Source organism: Mobula birostris, chromosome 8 (assembly GCF_030028105.1).
Source record: "Mobula birostris isolate sMobBir1 chromosome 8, sMobBir1.hap1, whole genome shotgun sequence".
NCBI classification, from domain to species: Eukaryota; Metazoa; Chordata; class Chondrichthyes; order Myliobatiformes; family Myliobatidae; genus Mobula; species Mobula birostris.
This window is the reverse complement of record NC_092377.1, coordinates 78,750,844-78,775,386: the sequence shown is the minus strand read 5'-3', so window position 1 is coordinate 78,775,386 and position 24,543 is coordinate 78,750,844. Positions and strand designations below refer to the sequence as shown.

Sequence of the window (24,543 nt, the reverse complement as noted above, 5' to 3'; positions counted from 1 at the left end):
TGTCACAATACTAATGACTAATACATTATTTTTGAATAATTATTTTTATTACTCATTTCACTCTGAGTAAAAAGTCAATAATGTATGGTGTAATCATTAACTGTGTGTGTGTGTGTGTGTGTGTGTGTGTGTGTGTGTGTGTGTATATATGTGTATGTATGTGTATGTGTAATGGATCACAGGATGATTCAGAAGAGAATTGTCTTTATCAAATTTACAATTATGGTATTGCAAAATCTTCTTGGCAATCAATGATAGATCCTTCCTGGAGTAGAATACTGTCACCATATGTTTTGCAGTTGAAGAAAATAGTATATATTTTTATTACTAACCTGAGGCTTTGAAATTCATTGTTCAATTCCCTTGAATTTAAAATCTAAGGAATCCGTTAGACCACAACCAAATGCATCAATTACCTCCTCTAGCATCCCAAAGTGTAGCCCATCATTTCCAGGGAACCTGTTAGCCTTTAGTTCCAATTTAGTTTCTATATTTTACTTACTGATCTTAATTATTTCCTCACTCTTATTATCCCATTTGTTCTGTTAAATCTGACAATTAGAAAAATATTGGTTTAATAAATGTTTTTTAATCTATTTTACTCTTTTGAAATATATATCATCTCAAAAGATGTATTATCCAGCTGGACAGAACAACAAGATTAAATTACCAAAGGAAATTGAGGTACCAGTAATAAATTGCAAAGCCAACCTGAAAAAATTATTTAAAGTACTAGTTATGGAATTAGAAGCGTTTACCAGAACAAGGAGCAATATTTGCCTGACAGTTTTTTCTCAGCTTGCTGAAGAGAAATTTGGGTGACAGGACATAATAAAATGGAAGAGAGGAGTTGCTAGTTAGATGGAATGTGGAACGTATTCCATAGGGCCTAGAACAATGTAATGAATTTCATAAGAAATAGGCACTTATCTGTTTGAAAATGTACTAACATATTAAAATACATCCTGAGAAACATTTTCCTGTAAGTAATCAGAATATACATGGAGGGCAAAATGTAATTGTTTTTTCACTAGAAATAAGGATCACTATTTTCTTGTAATTAACAGCAACACAAACAGTCGTTATATTCTCCAACATTTCAACACTGCCACGCTTCAGAAATGCAAAATGTTTTCAAACCCCAGTTTACAGCCATTGTTTTGAACCTACTGGACTGAGTTAAGAAATGTTTCTATGAACATGGTATTCAAGAGAAGATAAATATTAAAATAAGTAAAACACACAAAATTGAATCACACAGATAATATTCATATTGTATAAATGGTGCATTTAAAATTATTCAAAAACTCTCAGAATAATTACTCAGATCATGACAATACGCCAACTTTACTGTTTACTTTCCCAACTGTATAACAGTTTTCCATGAAAGTGAAGATAATACTGCCTACAAAACAATGTTCTGTCCTTCATAGTTAGTAGCAAAACAGCAGTACTCACCTGTGACCTGAAAAAAAAGTACTTGTGGTCGCTGGAACACTGCCTGCCTTCTTTCTATTTTGATAATGGTTGTCAGGCGTCACTTTAAGAAACTCCTTGGCATTCACCATCTGTGATATTATCAACTGGATGAATAATTAATCACATGGAAATAATACAGACATCAAACCAAATGGAGAAAAAGGCACGTTTTCAGTGATATTTTAAACATTTTACTAACTGAAAAATAAAAATGATCTTTTTCATAAGGAGGAAGTCGAAATATTGTAAACAAACCCTGGCAAAACATAAATTTTAATACCCACTGGGGTGAGATTTTATTGATCTGGTGCTCCCCGTCTGGAATCACTGTCCATGAATTCCTATGCCTATACTTGCTTGGTCCTGATTCAAAGGCCTAATTTGCTAGCCCAGAACTATTCTCTTACCAGTACCATGGTCTGGATAGCTGCAGAGTCTCCAGTGGTACAGTGAGAACCCCAAAACAGTTCTGAAAGCTTTTGACAGTGAGAAAAACAGCTTTGCACCCCAGCTTTGCCGGCTATTGAACTTTAGAGAGTGATTTAATAGTCTTTAAGTGTTGCTGACATGAAGGTTAATTATGATTAAAGATAACAATTAAATTATTTCATATTTTAAACTAAAGTGGTAAGTAAAAGTACCTAAATAATTTAAACTATTAAACTACAGGGATGCAATTAAAGAAAGGAACTGGAGAATAGGTACGCAGATCCATGTTCATCACTGGTATAAGACAATGAGATCAGGTCTATTTTATATTGACAATTTAGTCAAAGGGAATTAAACTTGGTTTCAATGATAGTTAAGAAATAATAAAGATTTAGTATGTTCTTACATTTTACTTATGCCTACAACTTTACACCAAACCACCATTTTTAAGTTATTTACAGTAAAGCTAATCCAATGTACCTAGAATTTTGTCCATTCACTGATTTCCCCTGACCATATGAAGAGCTGCACAAACCAGCACAATCTGTGGAGGATTGCTAAATCATTGATAACTGTTCCAGAATTCCTTTGTTAAACTTTTAAGTGCACCAAAATGATAGTTATTTTCAGCTTCCATACTGATATTCTTTTAATTGCAAAATCTGAACCAATATTTAGCACTTGATCACATGTTCGATGAGTTATACGTGACATCATTTTATACATTAAATTTTGAAAGTCGTGTTTCGCAACCATTGAACTTAAAAATAAAGACATTTATTTTTAATAAATAACCAGCATTATTTATTTCCTCTGTAACACACAAGTTTCACACCACACTGCACTAGGGCTTACTAATTTTCCATCAAACTTTGCATGACTGTTAAAACATGCAATCACGCTCAACAAACATCACATTTAGATTAATGCTATAACCATTCACTGACAAGTAGAAAGCCGCAAAAATATTTTTAAAAAATCATTAAGTAACATGTGATTAAACAAAACTTAATTTATCAAATTGAACAGATTCATTAGAGTGCCTCAAGTCAGAAACAATCTGTTTTGGTTAACCTGTATTGAACAAGTTTGTTAATCTCTGCAACTCAAAGCATTTTCCCTTTCTAACCCACCCACCCACATCAAGTTAATATCCCTGAAAAAAATTCCTCTCAATACTGTTTGCTATTACAACAGTTACTTCACCACAAAATACTGTTAGTTTATCAGAAAAGAAATGTCAGTAAGATACAAATCCAATTAGAACACATTGCACAGCCAGTGTGGAAGAAAAGTGCTTACCAAAGAAAGAGTCACAATTTTAGAGAAATACAAATTCCACACATTTTACTGAGCAAAATTCTCTCAAAGAGTCCTGAATGTGCTATAATCTGTTACACAGTCAGAGCATTACATCCTGATGTGAACATCAATCCTGGCACATGGTGAAAGGCAAACTGACCCTCCAAGGAAAATATGTTCAAAAAGATAGTACTCAAAGTCAGTTCAGCCATATCATAAAGGTGATTTCTCACAATTACCCTTATACTCCAGCACTGTAACTCTGAAATAGGAAAATAGTAGCTCAGGGAGCTGGTATACAACAGATTTTGTAAATTCCTTTTATTTTGCTTTGTGTATTTTTGCCCAGCCACAGACTTCAAGAGAGAGCATAATCTGTTTTGGCGTCACATCTTTTAATATTCTTCATTCACATTTCCTGATGGCTATCAAGTGCTTAATTTTTATTCAAATACTGTGCTAAGACATTCTTAAATCCACTTCATTCAACGATATCTATATTGTCTCATAAGAGGTACAATGCAGGATGGGGGTCCAGCAAACTTGAGGAATGGATGTTTTAATAATTCCTGTGCAGATGCTCTTTGTAAAGGATCCCTCACTAACATCAAGTCCAAGAATCCTCGCAGCACTGATGAAGCCTAAAGCATATCAGGAGAAACAAACATTAAACAAAAGATCCCAAAATGTGAAATTCAGAAATATTTAACATATACACAATTAACTTTTAAAATAAATTTTACAGAATGGGCCAATTCTACTCTCATGTCTTATGGTCTTAAGGGTTTAACTTCCTTAACCTAAGTATATTACTTCATTAGTTAAGTGTAGTAGTTCATGCCACATATTTATCCAGTCCATAAAAAGTTTCCATCTAATCACACACACAAATATACATATATATATTACACACACACACAGGCACGCAAAAGTTTGGGCACCCCGGTCAAAATTTCTGTTACTGTGAATAGCTAAGCGAGTAAAAGCTGACCCGATTTCCAAAAGGCATGAAGTTAAAAATGACACATTTCTTTAATATTTTAAGCAAGAAAATTTTTATTTCCATCTTTTACAGTTTCAAAATAACAGAAAAAGGAAAGGGCCCAAAGCAAATGTTTGGGCACCCTGTATGGCAGTACACCCCCTTTGGCAAGTATCACAGCTTGTAAACGCTTTTTGTAGCCAGCTAAGAATCTTTCAATTCTTGTTTGGGGGATTTTCGTCCATTCTTCCTTGCAAAAAGCTTCTAGTTCTGTGAGATTCTTGGGCCATCTTGCATGCACTACTCTTTTGAGAATCTATCCACAGATTCTCGATGATGTTTCGGCCAGGGGACTGTGAGGGCCATGGCAAAACTTTCAGCTTGCACCTCTTGAGGTAGTCCATTGTGGATTTTGACGTGTGTTTTGGTTCATTATCCTGTTGTAGAAGCCACCCTCTTTTCATCTTCGGTTTTTTTTTACAGACAGTGTGATGTTTTCTTCCAGAATTTTCTGGTATTTAATTGAATTCATTCTTCCCTCAACCAGTGAAATGTTTCATGCCACTGGCTGCAACAAAAGCTCAAAGAATGATCGATCCACCCCTGTGCTTAACAGTTGGAGAGGGGTTCTTTTCATGAAATTCTGCACCCTCTTTTCTCCAAACATACCTTTGCTCATTGCAACCAAAAGGTTCTATTCAAAAGATTCAAAGGAACATCTAAACAAGCCTGATGCATTTTGGAAACAAGTCCTGTGGACTGATGAAGTTAAAAGAGAACTTTTTGGCTGCAATGAGCAAAGGCATGTTTGGAGAAAAAAGGGTGCAGAATTTCATGAAAAGAACCCCTCTCCAACTGTTAAGCACGGGGGTGGATTGATCATGCTTTGGGCTTGTGTTGCAGCCAGCGGCACGGGGAACGTTAACCGGTAGAGAGAAGAATGAATTCAATTAAGTAGCAGAAAATTCTGGAAGCAAACATCACACTGTCTGTAAAACGTCGAAAATGAAAAGAGGATGGCTTCTACAACAGGATAATGAACCTAAACACACCTCAAAATCCACAATGGACTACCTCAAGAGGTGCAAGCTGAAGCTTTTGCCATGGCCCTCACAGTCCCCTGACCTAAACATCATCGAGAATCTACGGATAGACCTCACATGCAAGATGGCCCAAGAATCTCACAGAACTAGAAGCCTTTTGCAAGGAAGAATGGGTGAAAACCCTCCAAACAAGAATTGAAAGACTCTTAGCTAGCTACAAAAAGCGGTTACAAGCTGTGATACCTGCCAAAGGGGGTGTTACTAAGTACTGCCAATGCATGGTGCCCAAACTTTTGCTTCAGGCCCTTTTCCTTTTTTGTTATTTAAAAACTGTAAAAGATGGAAATAAAAAAGTTTTCTTGCTTAAAATATTAAAGGAATATGTCATCTTTAAATTAGATCATGACTAATTTGGGCATCAGCCCATCTAACTTAGGTCCACAACCCTTAATATCCTTACCTAAAAACAATCCGTTTTGAGATTATTCAACTGAGCCTCACTATTCTCTTTTTGGAGCAGAACATTTCATATACTACTGTCCTTTGTGTGGAGACATGTTTTCTAAAATCACTGGTGAATGGCCATGTTGTAATATTAAAACTGAGCTCTCTTCCAATGAACTTCCTATTAAATGAAATAGGTTCACTCTTTCTTCCTAAATCGCCACCTTAACAGACCATCACTTCGTACATTATATCAGTGGGAATATAAGCAAAGTCTGTCCTGAATATCATTTGGTGGATTAGCAAAGCAACTCTTTTAATGAACAAAACACCATATTTTATGTGGAATCTAACTGGAACTCTGTACTGAGGTAACAGGGTTTTGGCACTTTGATGCTTGTCGTCCTGAAATAAAGGTAGTACATTAACTATTTCTGGATTGAATGGCTAAAGTGTAATTAGTATCATAGGACTGACTACATGAACTATTATTGAAGCTTAAGCGTTTGGACTGTAGGATGTCCAGGTATACTTTCAGTCTATCATATCATTATAGTATTCTGCATATTTTACTATTTGGACATACAGAAAAGATACTGCAAAGGCAGGGCATAAGGAAGAGTTATCATTTGATAAGGAAGAATCAGGTAAAAGCCAGGTAGAGGTAGAAGAGGGAAAAATACTTCCACAATCCACTGCAGTACAAAAGTCAGGGACCAAGTGGCAGAACAGTGCCTTCAATAGCCTTTTCATTTCATTTTGCTCTATGCTAAAACAAAGACCTTTCCAGTAGCAATCCTTCATAATTTCCAAACAATTTTCTTCAAATGGAAGAGAGAAGTTGTTACCTCAAACTGCAATTCTCCCAAAAGACCTCCAAGTAAGTTTTCAGAAAGCACGGTTGGTTCCTTTTGAATCATTTCTCTATTTGTAGTATTCCAATAGATGGGATCTTCACTTAAGTCAATGTGTCAGTCAAATGTGAATGACATTTGAAAGTTGAAATACCAGAGACTTAAAATCTAGGCCATAAGTGTGTTTTGCACTCATCCTTACTGTTCAGACATTGCTGTGACTTAAAGTGATTTCTATTCATCAAGAAGGTAAATTCTATAAAATCTTTTGAAAGAAAAAAATATAAAAATTCTACCTTGTGCACATCCTTTAGCCTTGGAGGAAGATTGTCTCGTATTCTCCTCATGGCCTGAAGTGGTGGTTCATTAAAGTATGGTGGCTCCCCATCCACCATTTCTATTACCATGACACCAAGAGACCATATGTCTACCTAAAAGATGACAATTTAATTTCATCCATCAAAATATGTAATCATAATCTAATACACCAATGATGACGTATTGCTACAGTAGTTAGGATGGAATTTAGGATATAATAATTCACCGTGTTTGATTCCTCATGCAAATAGTTTCAAAGAACTGAATGATATTCGACTACAAGTTTATAACATAGAGAGAAGCCGCATGCACTTTGGTTGGAAATCTGTTGTGCAATCTCATCCTTACCTCAGTTCCATATGGTAATCTAGAAATGACCTCTGGTGCCATCCAGTATGGTGTCCCAACTAGTGACTTCCTCCTAGGAACTTCTTTTGACACTTGAGCACAAAAGCCAAAATCTGACAATTTAATCTAAAAAGATAGAAGTAAATAGTTGATCACTTTACTATATTTAAGAAAAAGAAGCTTTTTCATTTCCATTTCCTGAAAATTTCAGACAGGCTGAACTACAACTATTGAGAGAAAAACAATATTTTTTGCAGCTTACGAAAGATACAAAATAATATAAATTTTATCAGTCCTGATGAAGGGTCTCGGCTTGTAACATCAACTGTTTACTCTTTTCCATAGATGCTGTCAAGCCTGCTGTGTTCCTCCAGCATTTTGTGTACATTGGTCAGATTTCCAGAATCTGCACATTTTCTCATTTGTTAATTTTGTCAGTGTCCATTTAAGATATAAAATTATAGATCAGCATTATGAGAAGTAAAAATATTGCTTACCCTTCCATCACTGGTGAGAAGTATAGAGTCACTCTTTATATCCCGATGGATAACTCCCTGAGAATGAAGGTATGCTAGAGCTTTCAAAACAGACAAGCAAACAGTTGCTATTTGTTCTTCATTCATTCTGCAATTGGATAAAAGAAACAAACATGATTACAACTATTTTCTCCAATGTCAATAATAGCTTTTTACTCCAGCTCATTTGCTGAAGTTATCATTATCAATGTCATAGACATATTATTGGATTCTGTTCCAAAACAAAAAAACTCTTACCTCTATCCCAACCCTTTGCTGTTTCTCTTCTCTTCTGCCACTGTCAATCTGAACATTTTGATACATTATTTCAAAACCTCTCCAGCTTCAACTGGAAAAAAAACCCCGGGCCACAAACTGAATAAGGTTAATTATACTGTTTTTGATCTTTAGAACCTAGAATAGGTTGAGGTTCCATTTTGATAAGGGCTCAGTGATGGGAAAGCTAGGAAAGTACCAAGCCACCTGAAAACACCTTACAATTTCACAGTGATCAGCAGTCTCACTCAGAAATTATAACCATGGGTAGGGTACTTCAGTACCAGGAGTTAGCAGATATTGTTTGAGGCTCAGGAGTTTGGCTTACATAACATAGCCAGAAGGTCCTGACATTCAAATGTTTAACAAATGAAGGAATGTTCCATCACCCAGTATTTAGATCCATTGCCCAGATGTCACATCCATCGGCCAGTGCTCACACGCATCGCCCAGACCTCACATCCATCGCCCAGATCTCACATCTATCCATCACCCAGACTTTACACCCATCACCCAGACCTCACATCCATCACCTCGTACTCACATTTATCCATCAACCAAATCTCACACCAATCACCCAGCACTCACATTTATCCATCACCCAGTACTCACATCTATCCATCACCAGGACTTACATCCATCAGCTATCCCTCAGTGATAATACCCATCACCCAGACCTCAGACCCATCGCCCAGACCTCACATCCATCGCCCTTTACTCACACCCATCACCCAGACCTCACACCCATCACCTAGTACTCACATCTATCCATCAACCAAATCTCACACTAATCACCCAGTACTCACATCTATCCATCACCAGGACTTACATCCATCAGCTATCATTCAGTGATAATACCCATCACCCAGACCTCATATCCATCACCCAGTACTCACATCCATCACTCAGTACTCACATCCATCACTCAGTACTCATATCCATCACCCAGTGCTCACATCCATCACCCAGTGCTCACATCCATCATCCAGTACTCACATCCATCATCCAGTACTCACATCTATCAGCCAGACGTCACACCCATCACCCAGACCTTACATCCGTCACTCATCATTTAGTGCTTATATCCATCACCCAGTACTCGCATCTATCTGTCACCCAGAGCTTACAACTATCACTCAGTGCTCACACCCATCACCTAGTACTCACATTTATCCATCATCCAGACCTCACACTCATCACCTACACCCACCGGCCAGACCTCTCACCCATTGGCCAGACCTCATATCCATCAACCCAGCACCATACTCACATCTATCCATCACCCAGACCTTACACCCTTCACCCAGACTTTACACCCATCACCCAGTACTCACATCTATCCATCACCCAGACCTCACACCCATCACCCACTACTCAGTGCTTATATCCATCACACAGACCTCACACCCATCACTCAGTGCTTATATCCATCACACAGACCTCACACCCATCACTCAGTGCTTATATCCATCACCCAGACCTCACACCCATCACCCATTACTCAGTGCTTATATCCATCAACCAGACCTCACACCCATCACCCAGACCTTACACCCATCACCCATTACTCAGTGCTTATATCCATCATCCAGAGATCACGTCTATCATCCAGAGCTCACACCCACCATCCAGAGCTCACACCCACCATCCAGAGCTCACACCCATCATCCAGAGCTCACACCCATCATCCAGAGCTCACACTCATCATCCAGAGTTCACACCCACCATCCAGAGCTCACACCCACCATCCAGAGCTCACATCCATCATCCAGAGCTCACACCCATTGCTCAGTGCTTATATCCACACCCAGTGCTTAAATTTATCACCCAGTAGTTATAACCATCACCCCAACAAGTGTATAAATCACAACAAAATGGGTTTTAAGAGTCTTAAATTCTGCACCACGTGAAAGAACAGATTCTACCTGCAGCTCACCCAACATAAATAAACTTTATAAATCACTATCCAAGTGATTAAGAGAGATAAATAAGATTTCAAGATCATTTGCAGAGTTTAAAACACATTTCACTGGCATTTCCTCTGCAAAGGCTACTTGTATGCCTTTTATTTGGGGAAATGTGCTCAACACAAGTGACCAAGTGTGATGGGGGAAAAAGTGGGTTGTGAGTTGGTTGAGCAAGTGGTGAGACTTTCTAAAGAAACATTCTCATTGTTCAGCACCATTTTACTTGTTTAAAATCTGATGTAATTGTCAACCTATTATAAATTTTCCATCAATCAGCCAGTGTAAAATCATTAATATCCAGTCATATCCAACAGCTTAACAAAGATTTAACAAAATTAAACCAGATAATTAGGAAAAACCTGGAAAAGAGAAATACACATGTTGGAAAGCAGTCCTTGACTCAATTTCCTGAAGAATTCTTCCCTCAACAGACAATAGCCTCAGTCACCCAACCCTATCAGTCTGCTACTATCTCTTGCCTATGTGCTACTGCTGGACCAATGAAGTCAGTCTGCACTGGCCTTAAAGACATATTATCTCTATTTTGACTCCATTCCCTTTTGTACTCAACAATTGGACAATTTCTAATTTTCTGGTGACAGCTGGCTCATCACCACAGGGACATCCAATCCCCCTATACCCTCATTTCACACCCACATAGTCTCAGTGCATTTCAATTCTTGCTTGAACAGGGGATCAACTACCACTATCCTTTACTAACTGCACTTATTCTTACATTCAGTAACTTCTCTAACCACTCATTTTTACCAAGGTTGATGTATGAAATTGGAAATTCGACATGGGTCAAAACTTACGGCCATCACTCCTTCCATTATTTTTTCTATTCCTTATCAAATGGCCTGCTCAGAATTTCTGACGTTGGTTCAGATTTCTTTTCACTGCTAGTAACGCTCAAACATTTCAGCAGGTGGCTCTACTACGTTTTAATGTCAGGTTTAAAATTTCGAAACATTTATACAAACATTGCACATAATAAAATATAGTACAGAATAAACTGAAATAAGTTAGGATTAAAAAATATGTTCAGGGCAAGATCAGAAGGATCTACATCATTTACATTGTACATCCACTGCAAAGAAATGCTGATCATTAGGATTTATAATTATAGCATAAATCATTATGACAATCACAACCATTGTGCTTGGCATGTAATGCAAGAAAGATTTGTTAACCTACTGGGAAATGGTTCTGTGTGTAAGCCATATGGTCTAAGAGACCATCTGTTTGAAAAACCCAGTATAGGTGAAATGTGAGATGAACGGGTGAAATAAAGAAAAGATTACAAAGACAAAAAAAAGCATATATAATTATTATAATCTTAAAGTATAAAAGGGAAGTATAAAACATTGGCAAGTGTACATTATTGATTTTTCTGGTTTGCTTTCTTAAACTACTATCATACTTTACTTTTAATGTCCAGAAGAAAGATTTATTGGAGCCTTGCCAAAAAAATAACTCCAAGTAATGACTTACCTTTGTTGTTGGACAAATACTATGTGAAAGACATTCCAAAATTATATATTACTGCTGAAAGTACATACTACAAAAAGAATTTACTCTGCATTCATATTTTGTTAACTCAACAAACACTTCTATACATTTAAATTGTTCCCTTCCACCATATGAACCAAAAAAACAGAAGTAAATGCTTGCTGAGTTTTGATGCCTCTCAAAGCAATGATTATCAGCAAGTTGTAGCAGCAAAATCCTTTAACTAAGATGAGATAACTAAATCCATTATTTACTAGTTGATAAAATCAAGTCCCATTTTACAATAAATTAGCCTTGAAAATGATAAATTATCTCTCAGAATTCATGGACTAAACTGTTAAGCAGTACCCAAACCCAAACCTCTGCAATGAACGAAGGTTCTGAGCTCTGTAATGTTTTCCAGATAACACATAGCACCTTGTTGGCATAAAAGAAACTTAACAGAATAATCTGACTGCTCCAGAAGAATAGCTTCCTTCCAGTTAACACTAATTAGTGGTAACTTCCTGAGGAGACTCCAATCTTGGAAGACCCAAAGATATTTGGAAAAAAAACAAATATATTGACAGATATAATGGAGACAATCAGTACTAAGCACAGAGTAAAAATCTTTCAAAACTATTTTAAAAATTGTCCAATTTGATCTTTACAACTGTGCAAATGAAGTTGTGATATCTTCAATCAGTAAACTCAAAGTTGTTAAAATGCTCTTTCTACCTTCAATCTCACAGTCAATCTACTTCACCAGTTTATTACTAGTGAAATTTTACAGAAAATCCTATATATTACTCAATTGTTCCATCATTACACTCAAGAACATGGAAGTTAAAATATAAAAAAGCTAATTAATTGGAATTTTTGTGAAGCTCTAAATTAACACAGTTCCCTTTGAGATGGGAAAAATATCCATGTCATAGTGTAATTGCTGACCATTAACACCATTGGAATCCTGATTCCTGAATACAGATCCAGTTCAGAATAACTGAAGAGATCATGGTGAGATTCCATCCCTGAAGAGGTTTGTTTGGGTTCAACATTAGAAGCCAACATAACCATGGTCAATATAACTAAACCCAAACCAAAACAGAGTACTTATAATGTTTTCCTTATCTGTCCCAATCATCTCTGAAAATATAAGAGTTTCAAAAACAAGCTTGAAACACCAACTACTGATCAAGTACAGAGGACATAAGCCATATACCAAACCAATAATCTCGAACTGATCCTACTGCAAAATTTTACTAAAATATAGTTCTGCTACAATCTGAACTGTCCCTTATATTCAGATCCTGTCTGGCATGAATCAAGTAGCCAGGGTCTGAATCCTGTAGCACTCTGCATACTAATTGTTCCACCAATCATCTTCACATCCTTATGTAATTCAACTACCCATTTAGCTGTAGACCAACATTTAAACAACTCATACTCTTTTATCCTTCATAGGCATCACTAATAACTCAAAACACAGTTCTTTAACCAAGTGGTTTATAACATATAATTATACATAATCACTTATGTTCCTTTTCCTGCACAAGGATAGAACACCAGGCAGTAGCAGGACTTAACTGGAAGGGTAAGGCTTGACTCCATGAAGTCACTTTCTTTGAAAAGTGGTATTGGCAGTGATCAGATGTGGAGGTTACCATGGTTAGAGACACAGCAGGGACATATTACCTGATGTACGTATTCTCTCCAGCTTCCTTGCTTAAGCACAATTTTTGCTGATCCCAAGTACATGTTAATTCTAAAACTCCCTATGGCTTCATCACAAATATCCTTCAACGGTAGCACTACACGATCCACCCTATCACTTCTAGCTTTTGCACTGTAACCCATCCTGTCTCCCTAAAGCAAATTCAACTTCACCGCTCTCCACATGCCTGCACCTAGCTCAACCCTAGAATCAAGAGGGTTAGCCACTTTCTTCTCATGGAGGAACCATTTTTGCAGCTATTAGCTTGGAGGTCATGTCCATACGAAATCTTAGAGATCAGATTAGAAGCATGAATCAGAAGGTAGCTAATGATTTGTGTAAAATTCTAACTTTCTGAAAACTTAAGGATGATAATCAGATTTGGTGTTGTCTTCCTTTGCCTTTACTCAAGGCTTAAGTGTGGAACCAATATCATTCAGCGACTTATGCAATCTATCACAATAAGGTTGCAGCAATCACAGCAGTTATCAGAGGTTGGATGGAATGACAAGATGATGCCATGGGGCCAAAGTAGATTCAATTGAATGGCAAAGTGCTGTAATGGAGACTCAGACAGTTGCCACAGTGGCCCTGGAATCCTCATAAATGACATCAATATTTCTCCGAACTATAGGAATAAAACTAAGACCATAAGACCATAAGGCAAAGGAGCAGAAGTAGGCCATTTGGCCCATCGAGTCTGTTCCGCCATTTTATCATGAGCTGATCCATTTTATCCTATTTAGTCCCACTGCTCCGCCTTCTCACCATAACCTTTGATGCCCTGGCTACTCAGATACTTATCAATCTCTGCCTTAAATACGTCTAATGACTTGGCCTCCACTGCTGCCCGTGGCAACAAATTTCATAGATTCACCACCCTCTGACTAAAAAAATTTCTTCGCATTTCTGTTCTGAAAGGGTGCCCTTCAATCCTGAAGTCATGCCCTCTCGTACTAGACTCCCCCATCATGGGAAACAACTTTGCCACATCCACTCTGTCCATGCCTTGCAACATTCGAAATGTTTCTATGAGGTCTCCCCTCATTCTTCTAAACTCCAAGGAATACAGTCCAAGAGCGGACAAACGTTCCTCATATGTTAACCCTCTCATTCCAGGAATCATTCTCGTGAATCTTCTCTGTACCCTCTCCAACGTCAGCACATCCTTTCTTAAATAAGGAGACCAAAACTGCCCACAGTACTCCAAATAAGGTCTCACCAGCGCCTTATAGAGCCTCAACATCACATCCCTGCTCCTATACTCTATTCCTCCAGAAATGAATGCCAACATTGCATTCCCCTTCTTCACTACTGACTCAACCTGGAGGTTAACTTTAAAGGAATCCTGTACAAGGACTCCCAAGTCCTGTTGCATCTCAGAACTTTGAATTCTTTCCCCATTTAAATAATAGTCTGCCCGTTTATTTTTTCTGCCAAAGTCCATAACCATACACTTTCCAACATTGTACTTCATTTGCCACTTCTCTGCCCATTCTTTCAATCTATCCAAGTCTCTCTGCAGACTCTCCGTTTCCTCAGCACTACCGGCCCCTCCACCTATCTTCGTATCGTCAGCAAACTTAGCCACAAAGCCATCTATTCCATAATCCAGATCGTTGATGTACAATGTAAAAAGAACCGGCCCCAACACTGATCCCTGTGGAACACCACTGGTAACCGGCAGCCAACCAGAATAGGATCCCTTTATTCCCACTCTCTGTTTCCTGCCAATCAGCCAACGCTCTATCCATGTATGTAACTTTCCTGTAATTCCATGGGCTCTTATCTTGTTAAGTAGCCTCATGTGTGGCACCTTGTCAAAGGCCTTCTGAAAATCCAAATATACAACATCCACTGCATCTCCCTTGTCTAGCGTACTGGTAATTTCCTCAAAAAATTGTAATAGGTTTGTCAGGCAAGATTTTCCTTTAAGGAATCCATGCTGAGTTCTGCCTATCTTGTCATATGCCTCCAGGTACTCTGTAACCTCATCCTTGACAATCAACTCCAACAACTTCCCAACCACTGACGTCAAGCTAACAGGTCTATAATTTCCTTTTTGCTTCCTTGCCCCCTTCTTAAATAGCGGAGTGACATTTGCAATCTTCCAGTCTTCCGGAACCATGCCAGAATCTATCGACTTTTGAAAGATCATCGCTAATGCCTCCGCAATCTTCACAGCTACTTCCTTCAGAACACGAGGGTGCATTCCATCTGGTCCAGGAGATTTATCGACCTTTAGCCTATTCAGCTTCCTGAGTACTTTCTCTGTCGTAATTTTGACTGCGCACACTTCTCTTCCCTGCCACCCTTCAGTGTCCAGTATCCTGCTGTCTTCCTCAGTGAAGACTGATGCAAAATACTTGTTCAGTTCCTCTGCCATCTCATTTCCCATTACAATTTCTCCAGTATCATTTTCTATCGGTCCTATATCTACTCTCACCTGTCTTTTACTCTTTATATACTTGAAAAAGCTTTTAGTATCCTCTTTGATATTATTTGTTAGTTTCCTTTCATAGTTAATCTTTTCTCTCTTAATGACCTTCTTGGTTTCCTTTTGTAAGGTTTTAAAAACTTCCCAATCCTCTGTCTTCCCACTAATTTTTGGTTCCTTGTATGCCCTCTCCTTTACTTTAACTTTGGCTTTGACTTCTCTTGTAGAATGACTACTGTAGGAATGACAAGGGATAATACAATTGTAGTAAGAAGCTACAGTAAAATTCTGTTCAAAGCAATATCTTGGAAGCTTATGGTTGCTTCCATGAGACTTCTGCAGTAAGAAAGCTTCGTAAACCTCTTACACAACTAAATGTCCTGTCTGTCATGCTTTGTCCCATTATAGATTTTTATTTGTAATTCTGTAATAGAGCAAAGGGAGTAATTTTACAATAACGGAACCGTGTTCCTCAGACTTGAATACATTTCAACAGTTATTTTGTTTGGACAATGATCTGCTTGGAAACAAGTATCACCTTAGATAATGACACTTCTATTCAGTTACACCACTTTACAGGCTCAAATGACACACAAGTCTGTAAGTGAGCCAAAACTGGGTTGACATCAATGTAATAATACAAAAGCAGCATTGTGCTGAGGCTTGCCAATAGTTTCAGTCAAAATCACTAGGATGTTTAAACAATTGTATGTCTTGTAATTTTGCAAACTTGCTGAAAAAAAAGTGGGATTCAGGGATTTATTAGCATATTTGGAAAGCACAATCTGCAAGTTCTCTGTCAGGCAGACACTTGATAGGTCATGCTTTGGTGATCTTCAGCATTATACTATCACTATTCAAAGCCCCCTTGATTTCAATAATAATTATATACTTGCAGTTTGAGAAGTAAGGGGAAGGTCAAAGGGTTCATTGGATTCAAATATATATTTATTATCAAAGTACGTATGCAGTATACAACCCTGAGATTTGTCTCCTCCATAGACAGCCAAGAAACAAAGAAAACCAAGAAAGAAAACCATGGAACCTATTAAAAGAAAAACATCAACCCTACCATACCCAATAAAAGCTTTTTGCGCAAACGGCAACAAGAACATCAATGCCCACATGCAAAGAAAACAAATTGTGCAAATGACAACAAAAATATCAACACCCACCCTGCTGTACAAAAAGCAAACTGCGCAAATGGAAACAGGAACATCAACCCCCATGAGCAAAAAAAATAAGCCATGCAAACAGCAAGAACATCAACCCCTGACTCCACATGCAAAAAAAACCAAATTGCACAAATGGCAATAAGAAAGTACAAACGAGAAAAAAGAACACAAAATCGAAGAGTCCATTTTCAGTTCAGCTCAGTATTCATTATCTGCAGGCCACCTTCATTCAAAGTCACCCGAAAATAGCAACAGAGAAAGGAGCAACTACTTCCTTCGCATTGGCTTAATTGAGATTGGTTTAGGGTTGTTAATTAAATGTTTTAGCTTGACTTTTTTTAAAAAAGGTTTGTTCATTGCTTTTAAATATCTCCCAAATATGTGACTTACAGATTTTACAGTTGACCAAGTTTTGATGCATCTATTTTGGAAATCTTCCTGGGACACAGTACTCATAATTCACTACATGAGTCCCAGTTACCAACTAGACAGTAATACTGTTAGGCACAAATGTGGGCAAACCACAGATTGAGATTCCAGGTCACGGGCTTAATCTAGCACTCTCTGGCCCTGTGCATCAGAAATAATTATGGAACAGCAGAGTGGTGCAGCTAGCAAAGCAACTGCCTCACAGCTCTAGCCACCTTGGCACAATCCTAATCTCTGGTGCTATATGTGCGCAGTTTGCATGTTCACACTGTGGCCATGAAGGTTTTCTTCAAGTGCTCCGGTTTCCTCACTTTAAGACAAAACTAGTAGATTAATGGCCACTGTAAATTGCTCTCAAATGGTGGTATCTGGAGGGAGGGAGTTGATTGGAACATGAAAGAATAAAATGAGATTATTGTAAAATTGAATTAGTGTAAACGGATGTTTGACACAGACTCGATGGATCAAAAGGCCTTTTTCTGTGATATATGGTTCTCTAACAACTCTTTTGACATTACCAAATAAAGTATTTTTATTATGTATTCTGTCCAGTGCCATACTAGCACAGCAGGCTTTGAGTAAAGCCAATGCTCAAAACACATAATATATAGAATCTTTCTATCTACACCTAGATAGACTTGTGTTTATATGGTGCCTTTTAAGCCCTGAGATGACACAAAGCACTTATCAGCTGACAAATTCTGAAATGCAATTGCTGTTGTAATGCAGAAAATACCACAACTAGTCTGCACAATACCACAAAAAGCATCAGTTCTTTTTAAAACTGTTCATTAATTTTTGATAATATCATAAAGCACCAAATCCCTTCAAAACTGAGCCTAGGAATCTTTTACATTACCAAGAGAATAATCAATTACTCGGTTTAGCATCTCATCCAAAAGACATTACCTCAGACCATGCAGCACCTTCCTCATTATTCTGATTAACTATCTGGAGAGGGATTTATTTATATTTTAAGAATAATAAACAATATTGCTGGTATCTAATCTACAGTCAACAAAATACTTTATACAGTATCCACTAATACAGTATGATAAAAGGCCATTTCAAAACCTCATACCTCCCCCCTCCATCAAAGCAAGTAACCTTCAAAAAACTGACAAACTTCAAATATCTTCAAAAAACCGACTAGGATTAAATGCTGGATGCATGGTCTCATTGTATTTTCACTGCTAAGACAATATGTTTTAAACATAAGCATTTCCATCATTTTTAATTTTTACTATTGTAGCACTTTGATTCTACCAACTATAACCATCAAACATATAATTTCAGTGTACTTCACTCATGTAAATGGATAAATGAAAGCAACATTATAGGAACTGTTATTAGCCTCCCATGGCAGGTTCATTTAATACTATCATCATGGATCAAGTAATTCAGATTAATTTCATAGGGTTCAAATTTTACATTTTTTCAATTAACTATAATCAAAGCAATATAGATTGAAGATTGTAAAATTAATTAGTTATGAGAAATAAAATTTAGAGATTTGAAAGCAAACCTTGTATGTGTAACAATGTCTGTCAAAGCACCACCTTCCAGAAACTCCATAACAACCCATAATTCATCTCCAACCAGATAACTGTTGTACATGTCCACAACATTTTCATGATGGTAATCCCGCATAATGACAACCTTCAGAATTAACAAAGACAATGTTAGAAAGTAATACATTGCTGAAGCAAATTATAAAAGTACTAAACAGACAGTATATATGTTATGATATTTTAAATTTATGTTTATATTTTTGATCTAAAGTGATATTCCCCATAAAACTGAAACAGCATCTAGAATACAAAACATGGTGGTACATTAGTAGGATGCAAATGACTAGACATGCTCAAGGCAGACACTTTCCAGTCATGGATTATTAAATTATTAAAGTATCATGCTGAAGAACACAATCTAGCTTTGGGAAAAGGGAATGGTAAATATTTTCTTGGGATTTTGAAACAATCTAACAAAACTGTCAATAACCACTGTAATCTTCACCCTCATATCAACATCAAATGATTATTAAATCTTGAAGAATTAAAGGAAAGACATTTACTGAAATCTCTTAAATCTTAAGAGACTTGTTTGACTTAAGAGAATTAGGAAAAGAAAAAAGAAAACAAAAGCCAAATGTTCCATATGAGAGATTATCTGAGAGATTTGTTGGGCTAGAATTTCCTATCAGTGATTCTGCTTGTCACTTTTTGCAGAATATGTCCCTATTTACTCATTGGTAAAGACCACCTTGATCTCAAGAGGGAACACTCCCTGCAATGGCAGGATGTTGCATGTTGAAATGCAGTTCCTTCGTGGGACGTACATGGTGTTGGGATGGTGCAGCGGAACAGAGTAGACTCTGTTCACCAAACAGCTGAAGAAAAAAATTGTTAGCCATATACTCTGGCTTAGCTGTCATTCGTATGCACAATTAATATAATATTAAATATTCTCCAAATATAGGAAAAGACATTAAAGTGCTTAAAATATCAGTCAATATAAATAGTATTAGGGGAGATATTCCTCAACATAAACATGGGAATTGTGACAGATATGAGATCCAATACTAAATTTTGGTCTTGGAAAACAATCAAAAATATCACCAGTGAAGAACAGTCCTAGTGCGAGGTTTAGACGATTTAAACACTGGCCCAGACCGGAGGCGAGAACTGATTTCACTCCCTCTCCGCGATCTCCACTCCTCTCTCCAGGGCATTGGAGCCTTTTGCTGCTCTGTTGTTTGGTCAATTTAAATGTCGGCCCAGATAGACTGAAAAGTAGGGTATCAGTCAGGGTGAGAGCCAATTTTGCTCATTCTCCGCGATGGCACTAAGGCTATGAAGACTGTCCTGGCTGCTGTGCTCCATGGCTGCCAATAAGATGAACTGTTAAGTGAGGCTTTGGGCCTACTCCAGGCTGCTCGGGGGTTCAGATCTGAGGACTCAATTTTGGTTTAGAATGCTATTGTTTGCTTCAATTGTTTACAAGGTTTGTGTTTTTTTTTCTCTCTTGTGCATCAAAGATTGTTTTTATTTTTTTAAACCTTTTTTAAAAATTGGGTTCTTTAGGGTTTCTTGCTTTGTGGTTATCTGCGAGCAAGCAAATCTCAAAGTTGTATAACTTATGTGTTCCTTGATAATAAATGTACTGGAAGCTAAAAACTTCTGTCTTCTTGCAGGATTCTAAAACTTGGTAGCACCCAGGAAGCAAAATTCCCATTATATTTATGACTGTAATGTGAGTATTGTTTAAGACAAGGCATTGTAAATTAGGATTATACATATAGTAATTTATTTTACCCAGCACTGATCACATGTTTTTGCAAGCAAAGCCAATTTATTTGGACAATGGATATATTTTTAGACCTTTCTCTTCTCAGAGTTAGAGACATTAGGTAGTACAGGTTAAGTAACATCTCAACATTCTAGCATATCCTAGCTGTAATAAGTCACCCATAGCCACTGGTCTTGCAGTCTGGATGGAGAGCAATGCCCAGCTTCTACATGCAATAGATCATGTAGCAAGGCTTTAACAAGCCACTCCCATGTACAAACCCTATTTCTAGAAAAGTTGGGATATTTTCCAAAATGCAATAAAAACAAAAATCTGTGATAATTCCGCCATTAAATTCTAAATTTGTGTATATTTACAAAATACAATTAAGTTGGTCAGTAAAACTATTGAAAATCTTTTCTTTGTACTTTTGTCAGTTAAATAAAGGTTCACATGAATTAACGTATCACAGATTTTTGTTTTTATTGCATTTTGGAAAATATCCCAACTTTTCTGGAAATGGGGTTTGAAAGTACTTTGACAGCTTCATCCAAAATCAGCTGATAAATTTCTCAAATAATAAGCTTGTGAATATCTGACTCAAATGCTTACAAATTAAGCAGACTCAATTCACTGAAAAAAATTATCACCCAAAACCTACCCATCTTTCTTTTCGTTCTGAATGAGTTGAATGGAGCAGTTGACCCTGCTCTAGGCCTAATCTGGCAAGGTTCAGTGGGTAGACTCGTCAGTATAATTGTGACAAATTGGCACTCAATTTCGGATTTCATAAAAAGACTAACATTCAGGTGAAACTGCTGGCATTTCTCAATATTCTTCAGGTCTAATTTGTAATTAAATACTACCTTAAAATCCTATTCTATCAAAATGAATGGTTTCTGAAGTTGATTTGCCACTAGATAATGATGCTTATCACAGTGGGGCAGCTAGTAGAACTGTGTGTCACAACATCAGAGACCTGGATTCAATCCTGATCTTGGGATTTGTCTATGTGGATTTTGTGACCTCATGGGTTTTCCCTGGGTTCTCCAGTTTCCACCCTTAGCCCAAACACATTTGGAATGGTAGATTAACTAACTGGCTGCTGTAAATTCCTCCTGTGTATAGGTGAATGATAGAAGCTATTAGCGTTGGGCTGGTGGTGGTGGGTGGGGGGAGGTAGATTTGATGAGAATATGGTGAGAACTAGAACAAATGGGTTGATGTCCTCTTGCACAGTGAACTGTGAATCAAAACTTAAGGCATCTATAGACTACACAATGACCTGAAAATTAAACTTATTCTTGAATAAAGTCTAAGTAAGATTTCCAAGTGTACTAGGCCATAATTACTGATGAACAAATTCATTCTCACTTAGACACTCATTTTATGTTGTTGATTGTAATATCTTTAAAAAAGTAATGGATTTTGAAGTACTATCCTACTTCTAGATATGTTTATTGTTAAAATATTCACTTCTACATCAACTATTTGCCAGTTTATTCCTTTGTTTGGAACTTTGTAAAATATTTAAAGATTGAATGAAAACTGGTGACATCCCTTACAACAGGAATGCACATAAAGTGCTGGAGGAATTTCGGGTCTTAGCTCAAAACATCGACTGTGTGACCCTCTCTATTGCTGCTGCATGACCTGCTGAGTTCCTCCAGCACTTTGTGTGTATTCCTTAAGAGTTCTAGCATCTGTGGCTTCCATTCCAAGTTAAATATTTTATAACATCACAATTGCTAGATGCTAGACCTTTTCAAACTGATGCTGAATAGCAACTGACACTGGGGAAGTTGAAATCCATGGCTCAGAGATTGTAAAATTATTATGGGGAATATTTTGCAAGGCCAGTGGTGAGTGTTTTAACTTCATCGCTGACTGCAATATTTGGGCCACAATGTTCTAGTTTATTTACTTTTACACTCTACTCCTCTCATAATAAAATCACTAAAATCAGAGCTTTTTAAAAATAATTACCTCAATAACTTCTCATGCCAGTCATAAAGGTTTACGCTTAAGGACAGGTCTCTCTGCTCAGCTAGATTCTGCAAAACTGAAACAGTTATAGTGTGCTGCCTTGTCCTTTCACATTAGTCCTTCCATCTCTGTAACTTCAAATTTCTGCCTTCATATAATTTCACTATTAAATTACTTCCTAATTTACAAAGTTTTGTTATTTTACTTTTATTTACCTTTCACTACAGTAAAAGGTATTTAACATTACCAGAGCAATGGATCCCAAAGTGATCTTTGGGATCAAAAACAAAATGTCCCAACACAATCACAAAATAGTTGACACTAAGCAAAAAAAAAGAAGAGGGATTAGAAGAAGAGTCTGAAAGTTAAATCACAGAACTGAATTTTGAGAAAGCTGGTAAGAGGTTTAGGATGAAGAGGAAGCACTTAGGGATAGCATTCCATATTACAGAACATATAAGAAGGGCAAATGAACAAAGGACATAGAAAACTGGATGTCAGAAATGGGTGGCTTGATAGCAAACAGCAATATAGGATCATAACATGTACAATCTTTGTGAGCAGGGCTGTAGTGGACTCCAAAAATAGGTATTTGTGGAATGTCTACAAAATAGATTTTCAGAGCAGTTTGCAGTTAAGCCCACTAGGGAATGGGCAATTCTGCATTGGGTGTTGTGTAATGAGGCAAATTTAATTAGAATGCTTAAGATGAAGGAACCCTAGAGGTGCAGTGACAATAATATGATAGAATTAACCCTGCAGTCTGAGAGGAAGAAACTGAAATCTTATAGTTGAGTAAAGGGAACCAGAAAAAACAGGAGGGAGGAGCTGGCTAGAGTTGATTGAAAGGACAGTGGAGTAGCTAATGGCAGGAGTTTCTACAGGTAATCTCAGAGACACAAATGAATTTAATTCCAAGGAAGCAGCAGCAGCATACTAAGGAGAGGAAAAGGCAACCATGGGTGATAAGGGAGGTCAATAACAGCATTAAAAACAAATGAGAAGGCATACATTATGGTGAAGACTAGTGGGAAGCCTTTAAAAACAAAGAATGGCTTAAAAAATGAAATACGAGGGTAAACATATCCTCATCCAATAATATAAAAGAAAAAGAAAACTTGGGAAAATAGATACTTAAAGGGTAGCAGAAAGGAAAGAGTGGTTAATGGATCATTAGAAAATGACATTGGAGTGCCATTTTTCACTAGACTGACTCAAAGTGCTCACCAGTTCCTCTGAAAAGAGGAAACAGAGAAATGACAGAGGAACTGAATAGGTACTTTGAGTCATTCTTCACCGTACATACCAGAAATTCAAGAGACGGGTAGAGGTGAATGTAATGGCCATTACTAAGGAAGGCCCAGGGAAAGGTCTGAAGATGGATAAATGGATATATCATCTGGACCAGATGGATTACACTCTGAAGGAGGTGGCTAAAGAGACTGAAGAAGCAGTGGTAATGATCTTTCAAGAATTGCTGGAGTCTGGGGCGGTGGGAGGAGAGGGAGAGCCGTGGCCTAGAGGATTGGAAAACTGTAGATATGATTCCCTGTTTAAGGGAGGGAGGCAAAAGTCAAGAGAGTATAGACAGGTTAGCTTGACCTTAGTGGTCAGAAAGATTTTAGAGTCCATTATTAAAGATGAAATTTTGGAGTACTTTGAAGGAAACGACGAAAATAGGGTGAAAGCAAGATTTTGTGAAGGGGAGATTTTGCTTGACAAATCCATTGGCATTCTTTGAGGAGCTAACAGGCAGCTTAGAGGAAGGAGACAAAATAGACATTTTTACAGCCTCAGAATAAAGAGACATACCTTTAGAAATTAAATGCAGAGGAATATTATTTAGCCAGAGGATGGTGAATCTGTGGAATGTGTTGCCACAGAAGTCTGTGCAGGCATTAAGGCAGAGATAAGTTCTTGATTGGCAAGAGGATTAAGGGTTATGGGAGAAGGCAAGAGAATGGGATTGAGAGAAGAAATAAACCCAGATCAGCCTTGAATGGTGAAGCAATTTTGACGGGGTGAATGGCCTATTCCACTTCAATCTTATGGTCTTATCGACAGAT

General features: G+C 37.4%; 1 protein-coding gene across 2 annotated transcripts in view; it reads right to left on the bottom strand.

Annotated features, from left to right (window-relative positions):
* Positions 1-2,723: 2,723 nt before the first annotated feature.
* The window catches only part of pak5 (p21 protein (Cdc42/Rac)-activated kinase 5), a 244,669-nt gene continuing 222,849 nt past the window's right edge, over positions 2,724-24,543 (bottom strand). For both annotated transcript variants that reach the window (XM_072267089.1, XM_072267090.1), the window contains exons 6-10: positions 18,729-18,862; positions 7,697-7,823; positions 7,200-7,325; positions 6,830-6,964; positions 2,724-3,851 (exon numbers count right to left, since the gene is read on the bottom strand). In XM_072267089.1, the coding sequence (XP_072123190.1) occupies positions 3,696-3,851; positions 6,830-6,964; positions 7,200-7,325; positions 7,697-7,823; positions 18,729-18,862 (678 nt within the window). In that variant the 3' untranslated portion in view covers positions 2,724-3,695. The remainder of the gene's footprint in view (positions 3,852-6,829; positions 6,965-7,199; positions 7,326-7,696; positions 7,824-18,728; positions 18,863-24,543) is intronic.